The 13,545-nt window shown below is 34.8% G+C and overlaps 1 protein-coding gene across 1 annotated transcript in view; it reads left to right on the forward strand.

Annotated features, from left to right (window-relative positions):
* stan (Protocadherin-like wing polarity protein stan) overlaps positions 1-13,545 on the forward strand; it is a 113,541-nt gene that overhangs the window by 62,976 nt on the left and 37,020 nt on the right. The window contains exons 20-25 of the mRNA XM_081742734.1: positions 1,176-1,315; positions 2,969-3,152; positions 4,942-5,138; positions 6,037-6,246; positions 10,839-11,025; positions 13,117-13,404. Coding sequence (XP_081598860.1) covers positions 1,176-1,315; positions 2,969-3,152; positions 4,942-5,138; positions 6,037-6,246; positions 10,839-11,025; positions 13,117-13,404 — 1,206 coding nt within the window. The remainder of the gene's footprint in view (positions 1-1,175; positions 1,316-2,968; positions 3,153-4,941; positions 5,139-6,036; positions 6,247-10,838; positions 11,026-13,116; positions 13,405-13,545) is intronic.

The following is a 13,545-nucleotide window of genomic DNA, read 5'->3' on the forward strand; positions in this document are numbered from 1 at the left end:
ATCTAACAAAAACTAATTTTCACGAAGGAAGGGATATTTTAATAGATGTCAAAAAGAAATCAGTAAAATCAAATCATTAAAATTCCAGTTCATTTTAAAGAAAAACTAAAAATAATTTCCAATATAAGTCAATGGGCTAAAAAAATCAAAGATGATAACGAGGTATTCTACACCGTTAGTCACGCGCTTCCTTTAAATTTCAGACATGGACGTAGGATGTTAAACTACAAATTTCATTTAATTTTTTTTTTTTTTTCGAACGTTGGTTGCAATGTGTAGTGGGCAAAACACCATGAATGTGTGTTGTTCCGGGGTACTTTTAATTTTCTCCCACATCATCATTCTGAGAATTTCATTACCATTCATTCGTAGATATATCGTTTCTTTAAGCCTACAGAATATAAATACACGAGTAAGTGGAAATTTGAACTGTGAAGCTATGTGAAGACTGTAGGTATAAGAACGTTTTCACTACTCGATAAAGATGGTCACTCGTTTAAGTAGGACATATTTCGTGAAACCAAAGGTAGTCACCTCAGGTAGATTTCATTAAAATATTTGTATTATTGTGCAAAGGGCATTTATTACATAATTTTATTTACTTTTTGTCCTTATTTTCTCTGTATGTCTACTTTTGGTGGTGCCTTCTTTTGAATCCCTAACGAGAATAGGGTTTGGGTCTTGGTAAGAATCGAGTTGGTTACGAGAGGTTAGCTATATGGTACCTAAATATATTTACTTCTTATTTTTATATTACTTCTGCCAAGTGAGCTTTGTGATGGAAAGAAACTGTATTGTGCATGGGTTTTCTCGAGATTCTCCCGTTTTCTCCCACTTCCTTCATTCTACCATTGCATTTTTTCGCATCATCTTCGTCTTCTTTAGCCTACACGGCGTTACCGTTGGACGTAAGACTAAAATATTTAATTTCATTTTTGATGTTACCCCACCTTTTTTTCTTGTCTGGCTAATCCATTGCGCCATTTTAATGTTCTAACAGAAAATATCGGTTTTTAAAACACGCCCAATGTATCAAAAATTAAAACTTCAATTTAATATCAGGACTTAGGTTGAAAGGTTTCACTGTAGTTGAATTGTTTTGTACATGTTATTTCCTTACGATAAATAAACATTATTATTCTTTGTATCTGTGATTGTATCTATTTTAATTCTAGGAGATTATTGTGAAGTTAAAGTTGACCAACCGTGTCCAACAAGTTGGTGGGGATATCCTATCTGTGGACCTTGTCACTGCGACATCGATAAAGGCTATGATCCCAACTGCAATAAAACAACAGGCGAATGTTACTGTAAGGTAAGTAGTTTCACGTATATTTCATTCAACTAGTGTCGGGAAAGTGTTTTTTGGGGGTTAGAGTGAGCACAGCTAAATGTATCGTGGCCAGGCAAACACAAATGGAACTCATGCAAAAACATTCACCAACAAAAGAGACCCGTTAGAAGCTATCAGATAACTTGTCACCTGAGGTGCTTCGTGGAATTCATCGATTGGTAGACCAAGAGAATCCACCACTCTAATGTGACATGGCCCAGAGATTAAATCTGGCGCAGTACACTGTTAGCCACGTCATTCGTCCCCGTCTTGGTCTATGGTGCGTACATAAGGATTAGGTGTTCATAACGCACCTCCCACGTCACATTGCTGAACGTCTGAACGTCGTAACACAAACTGCTGAAAACTGTACGAAAGATAGTTGAGGAAGGGAGGGGATCAAAATGGAAGACGGTTGTCACATATGAGGCTCATATTTATCTCACGCGTAGTAGTAGCATTCAGGCACGTACCATGACACTTCTGACAAGGGACGTAGCGAGTTTACCATTAGTGCCCAGAAACTTCCCTGCAAGGAATCGTGATTATCGCCGTATATAATTACAGGGGTGGGTAAGTTCGAGATATTTTGATGTTGAAAGCAATGCAGCCTACTTTCAAGAATCCATCATGAATCCAGTTTCCCCGGAAAAACTTCCTACTTTTATACGAAGCCAATAAGAGCAAGGTACGGTTCCATGTAGACAAAGCATGCAACCATCCCGCCAGATCACTCCTCCGGGTCTATCATGACATGGAGCAGAAAACGGGAACTCACGTTATTCCCTTCCATGACATTCCTGTCGAAAACCTCGCGGAAAGCCTAATGGATATCTGCCCATTTGGACTGTTGAAACGATGTCCACAACATACTCTTACTAGCGCGTGAAACACCTGAAGGAAAGAATGGGTGGAATTCCTATGTTTGTGGTCTAACGTAGTTTGTTGCAGTGAAGGTTACGATATCCAGCGGAGCCCATAATCCTAGCGGTACGATAAAACACAGCTGACGGTCAGATATAACCCGGTCAACCGTCTGTAATCCCTGTGATCCGGCGTTCAATTTGCTGTTTGATTCATCTAAAGAGCATGTTTTCAAAGACGTCCATTAGAGTGTATATATTCCGCACGTATGTGCCATGTGAGTAACGGTCTCATTCATTTTAAACGTCTCGATCCAGTTAACTACACGTTTTCCATTGATACGTAGTAGGGTTGAACTGTTCAATCCTTAGAGAAAAAGCTTATAGTTTATTGTTTAAATACCAATCTTAAATGAGCGTACTTTCTTTAGAATACAATACATGAAAAAATAAACACACTGCTGAACAAGACTGCACTTACTTAATATAAAAACACATTTACACGTGATGTTTCGATCTTCTAGCCAAGATTCTCATTAGACTACACTCTGATGAGGATCTTGGCTAGAAGATCAAAACGTCACGTGTAAATGTGTTTTTATTAAATAAGTGCAGTCTTGTTCAGCAGTGTGTTTATTTTTTCTGATTTTATTTGGAGGACGTATGACTGATTGTGTGACAATACATGAGTATTAATATATTCATGAAGTATGTTTAAGTCTTAATTCATCATGGTATAAATTTGAGTATTTTCTATGTATTTTTTTCGTAGGAAAACCATTATCAACCAGATGACTCTGATCGGTGTTATGACTGCAACTGTTATTCTACTGGTTCGTACGGAAGTCAATGCGATTCTTTGACTGGCCAATGCAAATGTCGGAAGGGTGTCATAGGCCGGCGTTGTGATTCATGTTCTAATCCATATGCTGAAGTCACGTTACGAGGTTGTGAAGGTGAGTAATTCTATATATATTCTTGAATTAGTAAAATAAGGGAATAAATCAACATGCACCATCTTGAAGAGTCGGTGTTCGGAGATGTTAAGACAGACAACAGAAAAATACTAATTTATAATTATTCATAACTTTATATTAAATATAGAGATGTAAACTTATTAATTATCCAAATGAAACTCAGAATCTTTAATTTGAATTGATTAGAAAACATTTTTGAGGTAAGAGAATCAAAAGTGACATCGTGTTTGGTTGCAGTGGTCTCTGATCGATGTTGTTGGTTTGAAGTCAGTTAAGAGCAGACTGTGAGTAACAAAACCTAACCTACGCTACCTGGTACTTTCCTAAACCCATGGTCTCTTTCTTCTTTGACTTGGTCGCCCATCTTGGAAATTAATTGGGCTGACGAATGTCTTGCAGGTCTTCTAGCGATAACTCGAATCTCAATAGCGATTTCGAGGTATCCTCTGTAGAACGGGGTTTCCGAGTGAGATCCCTGACCTTTCTGGGATATATTGTTATGCGGCGAACAAATACTTGGACATGACCTGAACAGCACTTGCTTTCTATTCCAAATAATTGATATCAAGAGTCAGATGCTGACAAAGGGAAGTTGAGTAGACAGGAAAGTTGTATTTCAGAGTCAAAGCAGAAACAAGATATATTTTGCTGTTATCGTGGCTTTTGATATACAAGAAATAGTTGAATATGCGTTTTCAAAAGCTGGTTTGATGTTCCGTAAACCACCGGTTACTGTCTTCCGCTGGACTTCTTCGAGTATCGACATAGTCATGTTTCGAGAATTATCTTCAGAGCGATTCATAGCAGATCCGAATATCACAACAATATATTGCATTACATTTATATGGTATAGAGTATGTTACGAATAGAACTTAGAAAGTAAGACACAAACTAGGGAATGATTCCTTTCCTTAAGTAAATTGAGCAAAACAGTTTTAATGAAATGTTGTGTTAAGGAAATAGGTCGGAAATGTGGATTGCACTTATTATTGTGTAATGATGAAAACGTAAGTCATAGTGTTGTCTTATTTTAGCAATTAAGTTTCGAAGTTTAAATTGAGTGACAATTATCTTCTCTTTACTTCTTCCGAGAATACCCAAATCGTTAACGTATTTCCGTTTACACGTGTAATTGGAATAAAAGAGAACCAGCAGAGCAAACAGATAATACAGACTGAAATGCATATACCAGACCATACCCATGACTTGTGTTCCCAGTTATATTGAGTAAAGAGTTATCCACACTGATCTGCTATACAAACTTGTGAAAAATTATGGTGCTCAGACATGTGGTTTCTAAGCTTGTGAAAAATATAATGTGCGGATCTGCGGTTCGTAAACTTGTGGAAAATTATGATGCCCAGACATGTGAAAAATTATGGTGTGCACACCTGTGGTTCATATGTTATACGTAAAATAAAAATAAAGTGAAGGGTGATTATTGACGACTATGCGTACGTTTTAACTAGCTATTGCTGTAAACAATCTTTGATATTTATTTTTCACTTTCTTTGTTTAAAGAATTTGCCTTCAGTTATTTTTTGGGTGACTAATGCATTAAATAGGGATGTACTGCAATACGTTATGCTTTTGTGATATAAAGAAAGCATTTTCTTAATAAAGAGAATCGATCGTTGTTGTTGTTCCTGGTTTTGATCATTTTTAAATTGAACATGTTACGCTTAGAAAAAGTAAATAAATAAATAATAATATATTCAGAGACCACAATGTAGTATTATTGTTTTTATAATTACATTTCGCTTTCCAGTGGTATATGATGGGTGTCCCCGAAGTTTCGCTAATGGCCTGTGGTGGGAGAGAACAGCATTTGGTAAAACAGCCATCCAGTCGTGTCCTTCAAAATCACATGGCAAAGCATCACGGATTTGTGATGATCAGATCGGTTGGCTAGAACCAGATCTATTTAATTGTACATCGGATGCATTTTTGGATCTAAGAAAAGTGGTAAGTAATTAGATTCAAACTGCAATGAGAATTTAAATTATTGCATGTATTTTTTAAGACATTTTCAGAATGTACAGTACTCCCCCACCGAAAAAAGTTTTCTCAGTACTGTGATTGACAATTTTTTGTCAGTAATTTTTTTATACCTTAATTCAACTTCAAGAGTTCATAATGAAAAGGATTTAGTAATTAATATTTATTTATTTATTGTACAAAATATGGAATAACAAGCTAAAGGATTGACGCCATTCAACCGCTTCGTCCGAACCGGTTAATAAAATTTCTCAGGTTCTTGGAACCGCTTGTTAAAATTGTCTCTGCATTTCTAGATTCAGTACTTACGCAGAACTAGTAGTAGTAGTAGTAGTAGTAGTAGTAGTAGTAGTAGTAGTAGTAGTAATAATAATAATAATAATAATAATAATAATAATAATAATAATAATAATAATAATAATAATAATAATAATAATAATAATAATAATACAAATCACTGAACCGGTTGTTAAGTAATTTGGAGGACACCACTGAGCGAAACGTACATTAATAGCCATTTTCCACTTTTGTCGACTTTGTGTTTCGATCTTAACACACGCTTCTCTTGTACTCAACACGAAAAAATGCTTCGTGGATTTTACGCTGTACATATATAGAAAAAGAGAGAGTCATAGATCTCTTGCTATATTCTACTCCAAACTGTTGTCCACCTGTAGACCAAATCGGATTAACACAATGGAAAATTATTTCGAACATATTTCAAATTAAGTGTGGAACTGTTAAAATTTTATTAGACTTTTCATTCTTATATTTATTTGATGACTGTTTCTTTTCTTTTGTGTAGAAAAGAATATTAGTTATGTTTCATATCTTCATCAAGCGTTCCGTATCTATTGTTTTACAGTTGAGTCATCTGGAAACCGGTGAGCTGAAAGTGACAACATTTCTGGCTGTGAAAGTTGCAAGTGATCTCCAAAGAGCAACGAATATAACACATGATCTGCATGGGAGTGATGTTCTAGTTTCTGCTGAATTACTGAAAGAACTCATGGATTATGAAGCTGGAGAAAGTGGTCTCAATCTTACTCATAGTCAGGATAAAGATTATATAAAGGTATATTAGTCAATAATTTTAGCTTTAGCTTATTAGATTCCCTGTAGATTTTAGTACTATGAGTTACATTTATTGTAGAAACTATTTTCATTATCTTCGTTTTCAAAATACGAGCATACTACATTTTCATATTGTAATGACCCACGTGGTGTTGTATATAAACAACTCTTCACGCTGATGTTTACAAACACAACCACATGGTTTAACAAGAGGATTCTACACACCAGGTGGATCCACTATCACCTGCAGACGACGGACTTCTGGCCCCTCCCACGGAGCAGACGATGACAACGAAGCAGCAGCGCTACCGCCACCCGAGGATCCCTATAAATTTGGTGGACGACAGCAACTAAAGACCAGTTTTCTGGTTTTCCTCCTACTGTTTGCCGCGGAACATTAGGAGTAACCTAACCCAAGGCCTCTAGTCTGCAAAGGGACTCTTGGTCTATCCTTTTTCCTGGCTTAGCCTGCTACGAACTCTGTTGGCCACTTAACCATCCCTCTGCTTGCCACGTAGCATTGGGTCCCTAACTCCACTCTTTTTAACCTGCTACGGGGCTCTGTAGAGATCCTGTCTACGACCTTATGGTCAAAGACTACCTATAACTAACCTTGCAAACTTGGAGAAATTATCTGTATAGTATTTTTGAAAAATACTGTTTATAGTGGAAGTTTTATAATAAAAGCCGGTAGTGGGAGTCGATTCGGGACACACGTTTTATTAACGCTCTACCTACAACCTATATGGGACAAAGTTTTACAATATGTACACTAAAGCTATAGAGTTGTCAAAAGAAGTTTTTAGTTCAGAATTAATTCAAGGGTATAGAAGCAATACCTGCTAAATCCATTTTTCAGTTTTGTCAGGAAACTCACAAAAAGTGACGTCCTTATGTCTCAGAATTGTTGAACATTTTTGTTGTTTTGTTGTTGTTGTTTTTGTTTGGTAGATTTCACTCATCTGCATTAAATAGTGACCACTAAACAAAGAAATTGTTTAACAATTCTGAAACATAAGGACGTCACTTTTTGTTCATTTCCTGGCAAAATTGAAAATTGATTTAGCAGGTTTTGCTTCTATACTCCTGAATTGTAGTTTTTCTTTTATTTTTTTAACTTTTTTTTTTTAAAAGTTTAATGTCCCACAGTTATGTACCGAGGTTAAGGAAGACGGTGATGATGAATTGAATGATAATGGTGGAATGAAGAAAGTTAAAAAAAAAAAGAGAGAGAGAGAGAGAGGAAACCCGGAGAAATTCCACGCACACGATGTTTATAGATTTCGTGTCTAATCAGGCACAGTCATATTAAGGAGAATTGAACACACATAACTTTTTCTGTACACTTACTCATAGAATTGTAACGGAACTTTGTTTATTTATACCTTTGATGTCTTTATAGGAGTCTGTGTGTTCAAACGTGCTACCTCTGAGGAAGATAGGAAATTAAGGGCATCTGTAATTGTTAAGTTTACCGTGCTTATATACTTTTATAAATAATGAAAAGTTCTTTCGTAGTGTATTATAAAAATATCATATATGTTGTAAAATGTTTACCTAAATTTTAGGATTTAGATTTCTGGGCTTTCGGCATGTATGGCCATTTAGCTCGTCACGTATGAGGGATGACGTCCCTCCGCGAGCACACTATCCGGGCAAAGGGAAGGAAGAAAGAATTGGGAAAGGAAAGAAGCGGCCTGGGACCTATAAGTTAGGTACCACCCCTGCATTTGCCTGGTGTGAATGAGGAAAACCCAGGAAAACTTCATTCAGAGTGACTGGCCTGAAAAAGCGTTTTACACTTTTTCGACCTAGTGCTCCCACCGGGACCGCTCGCACCGAAGGCGAGAACGTTAGCAACTACGCTACGAGGGGCCACTTACATAAATTTTAAAGCTGACAAGAGAGGTAATTATTTCTAAAACACACTCTGTTCCCCTAACATCTTTCTATGGATTGAAAAGTAAAATATATTATAATTCTGTTGATAGAGGAAACTTGTCTCTTAACACCCGTTTACATTAAATATTTTAAATAGTAAGTAAAATCTGCATATCTCGAACATGCTACGATCCTGGTGAGAGTACTCAGAACGTACAGCAGCTACCTGCAAATATAACCAATTGTGCTCATTTTTTAACTTTCGAGCGACGATAGAAAAGAAGGTATAATGATCGTGAAAAAATCAAATTCGAGATTTCAACGAGTTTATATGTTTCATAGCGTCTACATGCTGGAAAAGTGATTTTTGAATATCGATCCGTTTGTTCGTCTTAATGTATGTTGACTCATCTGAAGTCCGTACTGTTCAACGTAATGGCACTGTATTTTAAACTGAAGGTTTTCAGAAGAATCTCTTGATTTTTTCGAATTTCTCCCGTACCCTCCATCATAAGGGTGAATTAAAAAAAAAAAAAAGAAAAAAAATAGCCATTTCCTCAAGTCGACTAACGACTTTTTAAAAATATTTCATTAAAAATCCGGCACTGGAGTATAAGTCATTTCTCTGGAAAAAATCCAGAAGGGGTAGTTTTCGTTTGAGGTAGTGTTCTCTTCGGACAATTTTCTCAAAAACGTCTCAGGCGATTTTATTCATTTTTCATAAATAAATGTTTCATTAATAACCCTACAGCACAGGGTAGGTCATATCTTAGGAAAAAATCCCCAAGGGGGTAGTTTGGTTTTGGAAGGTAAGTTCTTTTCTGACGATTTTCTCTAAAAAGACTCGAGTAATTTTATTCTAACAAATAATATTTAATTAATGGCTGTATAGTTGCGTAAATCACTTGTCATGAAAATATCCACTAGGGATATTTTATTCTTTTATTTATTTATTTATTTTTACGAAAAAAAAATATTTATTTATTTTGGTTTAAGAAATCGGAGCCAAAATGTTTAGTGCAGTGACTCGTGTGGATTCGTATGAAATACGTAGTGAGTAGCTTTAAAATTATGGATAAAAATGATTCCCGAGTTCTGAAGAAAATATTCCGTTAAAGTAATATTTATTTTCAAATATTTCCTTGTAGAAAATTTTGTAAATGTATCTTATCTCAGTCTCCAAATGCTATTGGTAGTGACAAACAGATTTCCGCGTGTAATTATTATCAAATTTCCATAAATTACGATTTCTACTACAGTTTTGTTTATTACCTGGCCTAAAAGTATTTACAATAAGTATGACCGCACTCAAGATCCAACTACTCTTTTGGATCCCCGATATCCACATATAGTTCAAAATTACTTTGTGTTCTTTTCAGTTCATAATACTGAAAAGAACACTCAGTACTATGAACACTTTTATAGACGAAGGACATTCAATAAAAAAATTTGAAAGATATTTAATCAACTCATCGGTAGATGTAGTTAATCTCACTATTGATTATGCGTCGTGCACCTCCGATACACAGTCTTTTGTTAATAGCTTGCAAAAGACATTGACTTTTGAATCAAGTTATGGACAAGAACTGAACTAAATCGACGAATTGCTCAGCACAACTATCTCCTTGGTGGTTGTTTTTAAACAGCTAATGACAACTAACACTCGCCTCTTGTGTGCTCTTGAAATTATAATCGAGTTAATATATTCCTGATATGATTTCTACAACCAATCTTTTTCCTGTTGTTGAAGACAAGGAAAAGACCTCCTAATTATCTGCGAAAAACTGAAGAAAAAAATGTAGCTGAAACTATTCCACTATCAACGGTTTTCCAAATATATGCGACAATCTGTGTTAAGATGCGAGAAAATGTATTTTAATTTCAAAATTTAGATATGTGGGGATTATTTTTATTTCGAAGCATACTTTTGCATATCATAGACACTATTCTGATAAGAAATTGATATTAAAAATATTCAAAAATTTATCAAATTTGACCTACATTGACTCTTTATTTGAAAATATTTAAATATTCATACTTTCAAATCTAAGACGTGTGTAATTTATCATTGAATACTGGAGAAACTTTGATAATTAAATCTAAATTCTGTTCTTACAGGAAAAGCGTGTTTTAAAGAAATGTATGATGTTGAAAGAATAGCAATGAATTTCTATATGAGGCGTTCAGAAGCCAAAGCAATTAACTCCATTTTTTGTTATTTTTTAGTTCTACACATTTTTGCCGTGGAAAAAGTACATTATTTTCTGAGACAAAAGCGATTAACTCCATAGTGGAACTATTTGCCACTAGAATGAGTAAACGTTCTAATCACTCTCATTTAAATACATTGTATCTAAGTTATTAAAATGCTCACTACCGAAAAATCTCGTTTAATGGAGTTAATCCGTTTGTCGTCTGAATGGCTCATATATTATTTATACTTCGTGGATATATAACTAAAGTTTAAAGCAATTAGTACTGAAAAAAAAAAACTACTTGATTTAATACGGTGCATATTGAAGTGGAATACTGAATATTTTCTGACTATACAAAAGTTTAAAATTGCTCGATTGAAGATTGATTTTTATTTTGAAATTATATAAATTCCTAGTTTAATGACATGCGAGAACGCCGACGATTTCACAAACAAAAAACTTTCTAGATTCTTCACGTTAATTTACGAATGTCATGTAATAATTGTTTGTTTTTCAGAACATGGTAGATACAGCTAGTACTATCTTGGATCCTAAGTACAAAAGTCATTGGCAAAAAGTGGAAAGACTTACAGGAGGAACATCAGAAGATCTTGTTCATGCAATTGATGGTTATATATCAACTTTAATAATAAGTCAGGAGGACACTTACACTAGTCCTTTCGAAATCGTTACTAAGAATGTAGGTAAGTACTTGTTTGCTTTCTTATGTTAATGAATATTCTTTCCTTTTAAATGCTCATTGGGAGGATTTCCTTAAAAACGGAATAATATATGTTCGTGCCAGGTTGTTTTCTTAGTTTCGAGGTGTGCGAAGTATGTCCTGAAGCTGTGTGTGATCGTTGATGTATTAACGTTTCGAGGTGTGTAACAGTTTCGAGGTATGTAAGTAATCCAGCTATTCAGAAGTCATAGTAGATGTGTCATATCATAACAGCCATAGAGTCATTACAATTGCATACTGCTTATCTTTTCTCTAAGTTTAATTATTGTAGTTCGCCAAACTTACATTTCAAGTATTACACTCAGAAACTCAGAATAAACGCAGAGAAGGAGGAAGTGTTACGTCATTGTGAGCTTTCATAATATTATTTTCTGAGGGGCTTAAAAATTTAATATTTTTTTTCCGTACTAGCACTAACGTTACCTACTTCGTAAAAGCAACACTATATCTAAGACTTCGCTATATTAAGAGTCATACCAATGTAGGAGGGAAGAAAAAGGTATGTATATAATTTAGGAGTATTTCCAAATTAACTGGGTTCTCAAGGATCTGGGAAACGGGTATTACTTGTAATTTTTATATAAGTGATATAGAAATAAACCTCGACTTTAGTAAAATGTAAATATCCCTTAATTTTAGCTAAATAACATACTGCAACTTAGATATCCCACGAAGGGAATATGGAACCCAAAATATTATCGGCTTTTTCTACCTAGGAATATGACTTACAGATACCGGTAAAGAGGTGAGGTCAACATTTTCTAGTGACTAAAGTTACGTCTACGTAGTATTATGGTCAAAACGCGAATGATATACTAAAATCTAAAGAACACAAGAAGAAAAACTTACAAAAGAATCTAGAACTACGTTTCTTTTCCTTCCCTGCAAAATATAAAAAATGTGTTTGTTCAGTCACAGTAGGGATTCCGGTTTCGGTGAGGAAGGTGTAACTTTGATTCCCTGTGAGAGGTCACGCAATTTCGATTCCACATTAAATTAAATCTACGTTTTGTGTAGTCTAGTGCTGAAAAAGAACCTAGAAACTACCAACAAAAACAGCAAAGTTTTCAAATGTTTTTATAGTGCATGAAGAGGTGATATTGGTTATGGCTCTTTTGTAGTACTCGTATCTTGTGAAGGATTTCAAGCCTTTTTTTATTGACTGTTTCTGTGAGTATTAAAGTGCATAGAATATTTACGTCAAAATTGGAATTTCCTTAATTGAGTGCATACTGTCTGTTTCTTATATCAAAGATATGTGATTTGCAAAGATAGCCATTTACATTAACCATCTGGAAATTGTTTATCGCTGTTGCAACCGTGATAGTTGTTATTCAAAATATCGGACGACAAACCTAGTGTGACTTTTGCGCGTTGGACGCATTATTATTCATTTTGTGTGAATTGAGATGTTCTTTATTTCGCAAAAATTAATAACGCAATTTGAAGGCATAGCTTGGTCAGGTTCTGGGCAGTTTAATCAACAACACTAACCTGTTAGTGACAGCGAAGAAGGGGAATACTCAAATACAGCAGTAGTTGATGATACAGACATCAACAGGTAAGGAACATCATCACGAGGGAAAGCGTATAGTTGTTTCTCACGTAGTAGAAGAAAATATTGGAAGATACTGGAAGTGTTGAAAAAACTATCCACAACCACTTAAGGTATTCGGGCGTCGAGTTTCGGGTCTCACCCTTAAAAATACCTCCCAGAAAAGTAAGGAAACACTACAAATATGTAGTTAGCAAGTCCCTCCACATCACTCTACAGATTCAATTTGTCATCTACAGACTTACTTCTGTTGGTCCCTTAAAGAAACATTGGAGAATGTCTCTTTACCCTTGTAAAAATTTCTCTTTTGAAGAGAATAATACATGTATTAACATAATATTTTTAATAGTAAGTATATATAAACTGTAGGAATTGAATCAGATTTTATGTACTAACAACTTACAGTAATCATTAGGTATAATTTTGATATGACAACACGAAAATATATGTATTTGTATTTAAATTAATTGTTTTTTTTTTTTTTTTTTTTTTTTTCAGTTGTGGGCTTGGACGTTTTGGCTTCTGAGACTCTGTTTGGGTATGAAACAGACAAGGATTCCTCTTTGGCCATGTTGGGTGAACGTGTTGTCCTTCCTGACACTTCTGACTTCCTGGAACCAGCGTTTGAAATTCCAGCTGCGATTGGAGAAGAAAGAAGCTCTAATTCAGGTCCAACTATCCTGTTTCCAAAGTATAATAATTATTTACAAGATAGAAATAAATTCGATATAAACACAAAAGTATTAGTACCATTAAAACTTATGGGAATTCAGCCTATTGAAGAAGGTATGTATGCTTGGTTATTATTTACAAAATTGAGGAATAATTGTGTGAGAGTGTGTTGTAGATAAATGTTTGATGAGAATGTTGTTAAAAATTATAAAATCAGGGATATATATATATATATATATATATAAAACGTTCGCA

The sequence above is a fragment of the Thermobia domestica genome, chromosome 16 (assembly GCF_964235325.1).
Source record: "Thermobia domestica chromosome 16, izTheDome1.hap1.1, whole genome shotgun sequence".
Classification (NCBI taxonomy): domain Eukaryota; kingdom Metazoa; phylum Arthropoda; class Insecta; order Zygentoma; family Lepismatidae; genus Thermobia; species Thermobia domestica.